Below are 11176 nucleotides of genomic sequence, written 5' to 3'. Positions count from 1 at the left end.
GATCTTGCAACCTTTCGGTTACTAGTCCAACGCTCTAACCACTAGGCTACCTGACGCCCCTAGAAGGCCAAATTAGGAGTGGCACATCGGTCTAAGATACTGCATCACAGTGCAAAAGGCGTCACTGCAGTACCTGGTTCAAATCCAGGCTGCATCACATCCAGCCGTGATTTGGAGTCCCATAGGGCGGTGCACAATTGGCCCAGCATTGTCCGGGTTTGGCCAGTGCAGGCCGTCTTTGTAAATAAGAATTTGTTCTTAACTGACTTGCCTAGTTAAATAAAAAATACAATTGATGCAATTAAAGCCATTAAGTCCGGGAAAATTCCAGGGCTGGATGGCATACCAGTTGAGGTAGACAATATATATATATACTGTATATATWTTTTTTTAACACATACTCAGAGGACAGCTTTATCCACTCCTATGTAAATGGTAGACAAGGCCTTACACTCAACAAGGCCTTACACTTCAGTGGTGTGATGCAAAATGTATAGCGTATAGAATTAAAAAGGTATTGTCGGATATTATTAATTCTAATCAGACAGGTTTTTTTACATGGACAATACATTGGAGATAATATAAGACAAGTACTGGAAACAATAGAACACTATGAAAAATCTGGTAAACCAGGCTTGCGATTCATAGCTGATTTTGAAAAGGCTTTTGATTAAGTATGATTGGAGTTTATATATAAATGCCTGGAACAATTTTGTAGAATCTCTTATAAAATGGGTTGAAGTCATGTATAGTAAACCTAGGTGTAAAATAGTAAATAATGGCTACTTCTCAAMGTTTTAAACTGTCAAGAGGAGTAAAACAAGGTTGTCCACTATCGGCATATCTATTTATTATGGCCATTTGAAATGTAAGCAATTAAAATCAGATCCAACAATAATATCAAGGGGTTAGAAATCCAGGGCTTAAAAACAAAGATGTCATTGTATGCTGATGATGAATGTTTTCCTTTAAATCCACAATTTGGATCCCTCCACAGCCTCAGAGGATCTAGATACTTTTTCTATCCTCTCTGGATTACAACCAAATGATGATAAGTGTACTATATAACGTATTGGATCACAAAAAAATACACCCTTTACATTACTGTGTAGTATACCAATAAAAGGGTCTGATGGTGATGTGGACATACTTGGTATACATATCCTGAAATAAATAAATGATCTCACTCCAATACATTTTAGTAGAAAGTTATCAAAAATAGATAAGATCTTGCTACCATGGAAAGGAAAATACCTGTCTATTTGTGGAAGAATCATCCTGATTAACTTAGTCATATCCCAGTTTACCTATTTGCTTATGGTCTTGCCTACACCTAGTGAACAGTTATTTAAATTATATGAGGGGAAAAAAACATATTTTATTTGGAACGGCAAGCCAGACAAAATTCAACGGGCCTATTTATATAATGAATATGAATTGACGGCAGAAATTATTAAATATTAAAGCATTAGACCTCTCACTAAATGCATCAGTCATACAAAAGTTCTACTTAAATCCAAACTGGTTCTCTAGCAAATTAGTAAGAATTTCTCACCCCATGTTTAAGAATGGCCTTTTAACCTTTATTCAGATTACAACCTCGCACTCAGTTATTTGAAACTGAAATTATCTCCCAAATATCACTATTTTTAAAACAAGCCATAGAAAGTTGGTTGCAATTTAAATTTGATCCACCAGAAAAAAACGGAACATATTAATACAACAAATATTGTGGTTATACTAATATATTAAAATAAAAATACTTAAAAAAAAAAAAAAGCTATATGGAAATGTCTGCTCTACCCAAAATTACAACCAACTAATTGCAGCATTACCGCAAAAAAATGGAAGAGAGGGAAAAAGTAGGGAACTTATCTGTCGGCCCTGCATTGAAGACCAGAAGTGGTTAAAACCTCTTAAGGATTGGAAGCTTTTCCCCCAATTTTCACCTAAAATGACATACCCAAATCGAACTGCCTGTAGCTCAGGACCTGAAGCAAGGATATGCATATTCTTGATACCATTTGAAATTAAACACTTTGAAGTTTGTGGAAATGTGAAATGTATGTAGGAGAATAACAGATTAGATCTGGTAAAAGATAATACAAAGAAAAAACATGCGTTTTTTGGTATTTTTTTGTACCATCTTTGAAATGCAAGAGAAAATCCATAATGTATTATTCCAGCCACGGCGCAATTTAGATTTCGGCCACTAGATGGCAGCAGTGTATGTGCAAAGTTTTAGACTGATCCAATGAACATTAATAATCACAGTGATTTTAGAGGGTGCAACAGGTCAGCACCTCAGGAGTAAATGTCAGTTGGCTTTTCATAGCCAAGCATTCAGGAGTCGAAAACAGCAGGTCCAGGACCAGTTAGCACATCCGATGAACAGGTCAGGATTCCATAGCCTGGACCAAGTGGACTGGGAACAGCCAGGAGACATCAGGCCAGGTAGTGCTGAGGCATGGTGCCAGGGTCAGGTCCTCCGGGGGGGGACTTAAGTTCACACAGGACACCGGATAAGAGTATAGCGCAAAAAAGCCTGGCACAACGTGAAGCACCCCTCTTAGCGACGGCATGGAAGAGCACTAGTAAGCCAGTGAGCTCTATAGGAGAAAGCCCTACCTCCAGCTGTTTTCTTAGAAGTTCTAGGGACAATAAGGAGGTCTGCGTCTTGTGATCGAAGCGTAGGTTTATGTATGGCAGAACCAAATCAGATGAAATAGGTAGGAGCAAGTCCATGTAATGCTTTGTAGGTTAGCAGTAACACAATGAAGTCAGCCCTAGTCTTAACAGGAAGCCAGTGCAGAGGCTAGTACAGGAGTCATATGATAAAAATGTTGGTTTTAGTTCTAGTCAAGATTCTAGCAGCCGTATTTAGCACCAACTGAAGTTTTATTTAGTGCTTTATCCAGGTAGCTGAAGAGTAGGGCATTGCAGTAATCTAATCTAGGAGTGACAAAAGCATGGATTAGCTTTTATGCATTTTTGGGCAAAATGTTTCAGATTTTTTGCAATGTTACCAAGATGGAAAAAAACAGCCCTTGAAATTTTCTTGATATGTTTGTCAAAAGAGAGATCAGGGTCCAGAGTAACGCCAAGATCCTTCACAGTTTTATTTGAGACTGTACAACCATCAAGATCAATTGTCAGATCAAACAGCAGATCTCTGTTTCTTGGGACCTAGAACTAGCATCTCTGTTTTGTCGTAGTTTAAAAGTAAATAATTTGCCGCCATCCACTTCCTTATGTCTGAAACACAGGCTTCCAGGGTAGGCAGTTTTGGGGCTTCACCATGTTTCCTCAATGTACAGCTGTGTGTTGTCCGCATAGCAGTGAAAGTTGACATTGTATTTCCGAATGACATCACCAAGTGGTAGCATATATAGTGAAAACAATAGGAGTCCTAAAACGGAACCTTGAGAAACACTTAAATGTACAATTGATTTGTCAGAGGACAAACCATCCACAGAGACAAACATATCTTTCCGACAGATAAACCAGGCAAGAACTTGTCTCTGTAGACCAATTTGTGTTTAAAATCTCTCCAAAAGAATGTGGTGATTAATGGTGTCAAAAGCAAGACTAACGTCTAGGAGCACAAGGACCGATGCAGAGCCTTGGTCTGATGCCATTAAAAGGTCATTTACCACCTTCGAGTGTAGTCTCAGTACTATGGGTTCTAAAACCAGTGTTTCAAATACATTGTCTTCAGGAAGGCAGTGAGTCGCTGCACATTAGCTTTTATTTTTTTGAGAGGAATGGGAGAATCGATAAAGGCTGATTGAATTTTTTTTAACTGAGTCAAGGTTTGGCTTTTTCAGGAGAAGCTATATTACTGCCACTTTTAGTGAGTTTGGTACACGTCCGGAGGATAGGGAGCCGTTTATTAAGTTCAACATAGGAGGGCCAAGTCCAGGATGTTGCTCTTTAAGTAGTTTAGTTGGAATAGGGTCCAGCAGGCAGGTTTAAAGAACATGACTATTTTCGTGAATGTGTCGAGAAATACAGGATCCATACATGAACTGTAACTCAGCAAAATCTTTTGAAATTGTTGCATGTTGTGTTGCTATTTTTGTTCAGTATATAGAAATTCTCCCAGTTGCTTGCCCACAAGTTGATATGCAGTCGATACAGTCCTGTATGTACACTAAAAACAGGCACATTAACTGAAGTTATGATCCACGTCTCTAAATGGTTGGCTGATTGTTGCCTGCATTTAAATATTGACAAGACTTTGTACTTCTTATGAAAATCATTCACTCTCCCCAACAAGCTTTGTCAAGGGGGAGCAACTGAGTATTTCGGTATTATTTGACTCACCTTGACATTCAAGATACAAGGTGGTAAACAAGGTCAAGTTTGGACAATCCAACTTTAGGTTTACAAGGCCTTACCTTCCTCCTGCATATACGCTATAATGTTCTCACATCTGATTTAGTGCCTCATGCTGGTCACAAGCAGGATCCCCCATTACAAAACTGTTTTTAGAGCAATTAAATTAAGATTTTTGATGACTAACCAAACAGTTATCACCATTGTCACACCATTCACAAACAATTTATTCAGTCTGGACCATTTTAAGCAGATGCAAGCCTCGTCTTAAAGATTCTGCATGGTCTTGCTATTCCATGCCAACATATCATTCTCCAGGAAAGCACCTCCAGGATAAGAGAACTAGACTGGACTGCGTTGTCCCTTTCTGACAAAGTGGTGGTAAATAGACAAATAAATAAAAAAATCTTGTTAAATACTATGGTCTACAGCCCATCATGAGGTATTCTAACTCAGGCGAGCAGAACCTAGACTTCCTTAATATTTGAGTTTGAGCACCAGCTGTTCAGACACCACCCCTGATCTTACTGGACTCTACCAGTCTATCCTGCCGATGCATAGAAAAACCAGCTCGATTTATATTAGCCATGTCCTTGCTAAGCCATGACTCCGAGAAGCCACTGGGGGGGGCAATTGGTCAGGAGTCCATAAGACAATATTACCTCTAGCAACATTCACTTAAATATGAATTATTGTTAATGTTAGAGCTTCCCTGAGACAGTTCCTGCAGAAATTCAGTTGTGCAAACCATTTCATCAGGTGGCCGGTCTCAGGTGAAGCTGGATGTGAAGGTCCTGGACTGGCGTGGTTACACTTGGTCTGTGGTTTAGGACGCTTGGACATACTTCCAAATTGTATAACTACATTGGTGGCTTTTTGGTAGAGAAATTAACATTTAAATTCTCTGGCAACAGCTCTGGTGAGTATTCCTTTAGTCAGCATGCCCCCTCAACATCTGTGGCCTGTGTACCCAGCACAAGGTGAACCGGTGTAAACAGCTTCTTGATATGCCACGTTAGGTGGATGGATCATCTTGGCAAAGGAAAAAATAAAAAATAAAGACATAAACATAGGTGCCCAATTTTAGAGCAATTTGTGCACACACTTCTGGGATCTTTTTTTCCCAGCTCATGAAACCTAGGACCAACATTTTACATGAAGCACGTTCTCTGGAGTACACAACGGATTTAAACACATACTTTGATAGGGTCTCTGCTTACACAGCTGGATAGATGAAAGCTCTCAAAGCACATGAGAAAATTTCCCTTTAATAACACTTTTCTCAAAGCACATGAGAAAATGTTAAATTGGTAATGCCTCATATAGTAGAAAGCAGATTGTCAGCATTCCCTACTGGTCCTAGACTATGGCAACATCTATATGAATGCAGCTGATAGTTTATGCAGTTTCAAGTAGCTCACTGCGCTTTATAACAAACACCAGGTTTAGTTACACAGCCTTATTGTCTACCAGAAAGTTGGCCCTCAGTCACATAGGTTGATACATTTCTAGAATATATAAAAGCCTTTAACTCCCACTGTACCAAACATTACTTTAAAAATGTGTTTAATTTAGCAGACTGTAACAGTGTACGATTTACCACCCGGTCTCAGGGATGTTAACGCCGATCAGAGGAATTTCCCAGGGTTCACAGAATAAAACTTTAAAAATTTGATTTTTGGTACCTCTAGGGCAATTTAGAAATCTGAGGACCTTAACTGAGGAATGTGTTTAATATAAATGTTACTTCTGCTTGCATTTGTAATTTAGGGTAATCTAAGACCTTGGTCTTGTAAGACTTATAAAAAGGTTTCTTGGTTACTAAGCATGTTGCTAATTCAAACACTTGAAAATAAGATCCATCAAGAGTTAACCCTACATAAATACAATTAAATACTTTTGAAAAGTGGCACATTAGCTGGACTTTATTTCAAGGCGATACAGGCACCTCACAGCTGAAGCCTAAATATCATGTTAGCGAGGTCATGTACAAGCATGAATGCAACTAAAGCACAGGCAGGAAGGGAGAGAATGCTAGCTAGCCACCCCCGTAGAGCCTGTGGTTGGCCAGGTGCTAGTTCCCTGGCCAACAGTACCACCGTTTCAACTGTCAAGTAAATCCATAAACTCAAGCAGTACATTTAGTTAATTTATTTTACACTTCACAAGTAATGGCTGGAAACTGTAGATTTCACCTGTTGAAAGTAGTGCGATTAAACTTCAATTGTAATTGACGTAAATAACACATTAGATATTTAAACTTAGTTACATTTGTGATAATTATGCCTTACCATAAGTTACTCCTTAGGCCCCTGATAATGATACGGCACCGTTCCATAATGGGGTGGGAACAGAGCAGAGCCATACGGATTCCCGCTGCGAACCATCGGGTACTGGTCATATTGCATGAAAGACTGCTTGGGTTGGGCCTGGGGTGTGGTGCCAGGGATAGTGCTAGCAGTTACTGGAGGAGTGGCTGACTTTTGACGGTAGGAGAAATCTGAGTACTGATATTTCTGGGGGTTATTCTGGTTATCCAGTTGGCTGGCTATGATGGGGGGTGCTCTTGGGACAGAGCGCCGAGGGAAAAACCCAGGGAAATTGTACTGGGGGAACTGGTAGCTCAGTGGGACCTGGGGGTATCCTTTAGGTGGCATATGAAGGGCCTGATTTGTTTGTTTAGGTGTGGTAGTGGAGGCTGATGGGAAATAAGGTTGAGGGGGATATGTAGTAAAATGGTACGGGTAAAACATTTTGAAGTCAGGCATTTGCGGGACCTGGGGGTATCCTTTAGGTGGCATATGCGGGACCTGGGTGACAGGTTTAGGGGAATTTGTGTGTTTAGGGGAGGTAGTGGGGGCTGATGTCGGGAAATAGTGTTGAGGGGGATACGGAGGAAAATGGTACGGGTAAAACGGGTGGAATTCAGGTATTTGTGCGACCTGGTGGTCTCCTTTAGGTGGCATATGCGTGGCCTGGGGGACAGGTTGAGGGGAATTTGTGTGTTTAGCGAGGTAGTGGGGGCTGATGTCGGGAAATAGTGTTGAGGGGATACGGAGGAAAATGGTACGGGTAAAACGGGTGGAATTCAGGTATTTGTGGACCTGGTGGTCTCCTTTAGGTGCATATGCATGGCCTGGGGGACAGGTTGAGGGGAATTTGTGTGTTTAGGTGAGGTAGTGGGGGCTGATGTTGGGAAATAGCGTTGTTGAGGGGGATACGGAGGAAAACGGTACGGGTACAATTCAGGTGTTTGTGGGACCTGGGGGTCTCCTTTACGTGGCATAGGCGTGACCTGCCTAGAAGGTTTAGGGGAATGTGTTTGTTTAGACATGGTAGAGGCTGCTGTTGGGGAAGAGGGTGGTTGGGGGGGATACGGAGGGAAATGGTACTGGGACCACTGGTAGAACAGAGGGTATCCAGACGTAACAGGTTCAGTTTGAGGGAGGCCAGCAGGGCAGGAGAGGGTGATCTCCCCAGCAACCGAGAGCATAAAAAGCAAACGCTCATCATCCTGAATAAAAAAATATATATTAAAGTCAAGAAATAACCTAAAAGTGACCATTTGATCACTTTCATGACCACAAGATGACAGTGAGGACTACCTCCAACTCCACACAGGGTCCTGTGTATGGTGCAGTGAACACCACTCCTCCAAAGAATGGCTCAATGGTTAAGCCACATTGCTGGGAGATTGATTGAAGTGGCTCCCACACACCAGACACTGAAAAACAATTTCAGTGTGATCAACAGAATAGACTGTAGGCATACACAAGTCTACGGTCAACCATTTATAGAAATTAAGTCCTTTTGGATCAGCATTCATTCACCATAGGTTCAAATGAACACATTTCATATGCCCAAATATACCATGTGCACTGAAAGTCAGAATTACCCACCTTTGACTTGAAGAGCATTTGCTGCCATGGGAAGCTTCACCACCATGCCAGATAAATAGCAGGAGACAGAGGGAGGGGGTGGTGCAACAGGACAAGACATTGTCATGGGTGCCCCCCACAGACGGAGTGGCAGAACATAGTTACCCCCCTGTATGAAGGAAAACATTTGTATCATGATGCAACCCCTGTTCATGTGCTTTAATAGCCAACATGTGAATCGAGGCTCAAATCAACATTTAGCAATACAAGATTTTTCAAGAGTTAATTTTTACATTTTTAGTAAGGTAAAGCCTCCATGGAGGAAATATCACCTCTTTAGTGACATGGCAGCCTTGGTATGGTGCGACAAACATTACATCTCTGCGTGACCGCTTCACAGAGAAGCCACAGTGAGTTGGCATTCGGGACAGGGGAAACACAGGAGACCCATCACCTGCACAAGACAGAAATACCTCAGGCTAAACCAACTCATTTGGGACTAAGCAACTTGCATAAGCAGCATCAGTGTTCAATATTTTTCTTATCTAGTGGGCACATTCTACTTACCGCCATCGACCAGAAAATGTGGAGCTCTTCCCCCTTTGACCCGAAGAGTCATTGCTTCATTGCTACACTGTACTGATGGCCCCATGTGCTGGAGTTTAGCATCCAACTTGTGCCATTCTGGGAGAGGGAATGAATAAACAGGATTTGTAAGGCTCAAACGTGTGCCACCTTTAAAGGGGCAATCTGGGATTCAAACATTGGGCTCTAACATTTGTCCTTCATTCAGCAAAACAGCAGTCTGAAGTGTCTGTCCAGTTGCAGGGGGTCCATCTGAATTTAGAAAACAGCCTTTTTTAAACTAAAYGTTTGCCCATGAAGTAGTCCAACAGTGAACACAGCCATTTACCCCCTTTCAAATCTCCCATTGAGACACTTTGGGGTGGACCCACCTGCTATGACATACACCCATTTCAATCAATGAGAAGACAAGATGAGGTGTACACATTACATTAATTAATATTAAAACTTTTTTGCAGACATCAAATTCAGACAACCTGCAACTGGAGACACATGTATAGCCACACATGTATAACATGGTCAAACTGCTATTCCAGTTTCAACTGTTCTGCCTGCGGTTATGGAACCCCTACCTGTCCCAGACCTGCTGTTTTCAACTCTTAATGTCGGCTATGAAAAGCCAACTGACATTTATTCCTGATTACCATTTGACCATGCTTGTCACTTATGAACATTTTGAACATCTTGGCCATGTTCTGTTATAATCTCCACCCAGCACAGCCTGAAAGGGCTGGCCACCCCTCAGCCTGGTTCCTCTCTAGGTTTCGGCCTTTCTAGGGAGTTTTTCCTAGCCACCGTGCTTCTACACCTGCATTGYTTGCTGTTTGGGGTTTTAGGCTGGGTTTCTGTACAGCACTTCGAGATATTAGCTGATGTACGAAGGGCTATATAAAATAAACTTGATTTGATATGTGTTGGTTAAATCACATTAGCTGGTGTTACAATATGTAGCTAGAATGGGGCTAAACCAATAAGTCGGAGTTCAGCTGTGGATGCAAAGACTGACCAACGATGTGTTACGCAATATAGTATTTTACTATTAGGTTACCGCTACACGATTTACAAACAAATGGAAAAGGGAGGCCTGGTGGCTTACCTTGTGATGCAGGCTGTCCAGCCCGATTACCAGCCTCAAATGCAAGAGATCCGTTTAGAGTCTTGATACGATCAGAAGTGGCGGATTCATCATTGGTTACTTCGAAACCCACCCTTCTCAGTTGGACTTTATTCCCAACTACAAGCCTCCCGGATCGGACAATCGTCGAATCAATTTTAGCATTTTTTGGCATTGAAGTGCTTGCGTCTGGAATCTGGCCATAGCAAGGGGTTAACACAGAGCTAATCGTTGCCATCACCGTAAAATACAATATAGGATGTTTACACGACAGCACATCTCTAAACGTTTTTCGCATGGTGGTACACACAAAAGTTTGTGCAATTTCGCTTATACGCGAGTTCACTGAGGTCTCTGGTAGAAGTTGCCCCAAATTTAAACGGCTTGCCTAATTGAAAGACCAATCAGAATTTAGCTCGGCTGGTGACATTTTTTTACACTAATTAGTAGCGTGCCCGGTTAAGTTACAGATAGAAATGCAGGCCAATTGAGGTGCCGGTGCCAAACATCACTATTGTACATGACAGAAGCAGTGGCGACCCGTCATTCAGGGCAGGTGGGGCTGTTTTGAGCCCCACATATTATTTTTGGGGAGGGCTTGCCTGTTTTGCATGTTATTTTGGCATTAATACGTGTCACATAACAGTTTGCAAACAATGTAAAATATATATATATATCATTGAGTTAATGAAGCTGCATACAAACATGGTCTCTTTTTTTGTTTTCTTGAGAAAGGCAGCTCCAAAATGCAGGTTTTCAGCCTAGCTCAGTGCTTTCTGTGGTGGTGGGGCAAGCCAGCAGAAAATACAGAGCATTGTGCCATGATTGCCTCAGTGTTCTGTCACTCATGGGGACTTCACGTCACTGCGAAGTGTAAGAGGAGACATTGAAAATTCTAGCCCTTCGGCTGCTGCCATAGAAGTGCCCATCCAAGACGGCTCAAGGTCATTGACCACAGATAAAATGAAGTCAAATCATGTTATATGTACATTAGCTTTGATTGGACTGATCATGTCAACATCATACTTTCAAAATCTTAGCTAGCAGTCATCATCATGAATCAAGTCAACAATCTACTGGCAAATCCTTTTTAATCCTTGTCATATGAAGAGAAATAATGAAGAGAAATTATAGATAAAACGTATTGGTGCTCATCGGCCATTGGACATTACACAACAAGTTGGAAATTGCAAATTCAACGAGTGGTTAAGAAGGAATCAGTGACAGTGGCTGTGTGGTCCCAAACCTGGGATTAAGGGGC

At 41.5% G+C, this 11176-nt stretch overlaps 1 protein-coding gene across 1 annotated transcript; it reads right to left on the bottom strand.

The window, feature by feature from the left end:
• Positions 1–6474: 6474 nt before the first annotated feature.
• On the bottom strand, positions 6475–10281 carry LOC111970385 (uncharacterized). The gene is made up of 7 exons (XM_023997094.1): positions 9898–10281; positions 8784–8900; positions 8549–8670; positions 8238–8385; positions 7944–8062; positions 6630–7852; positions 6475–6533 (listed from the first exon to the last, which is right to left on the bottom strand). The coding sequence occupies exons 1-6, from the start codon at positions 10211–10213 to the stop codon at positions 7427–7429; spliced, it is 1248 nt and encodes a 415-aa protein (XP_023852862.1). The 5' UTR covers positions 10214–10281; the 3' UTR covers positions 6475–6533; positions 6630–7426.
• Positions 10282–11176: the final 895 nt, after the last annotated feature.

This window comes from Salvelinus sp. IW2-2015, linkage group LG11 (assembly GCF_002910315.2).
Source record: "Salvelinus sp. IW2-2015 linkage group LG11, ASM291031v2, whole genome shotgun sequence".
NCBI classification, from domain to species: domain Eukaryota; kingdom Metazoa; phylum Chordata; class Actinopteri; order Salmoniformes; family Salmonidae; genus Salvelinus; species Salvelinus sp. IW2-2015.
The sequence above is the reverse complement of the archived record's forward strand: the minus strand, read 5'-3'. Positions and strand labels throughout refer to the sequence as shown.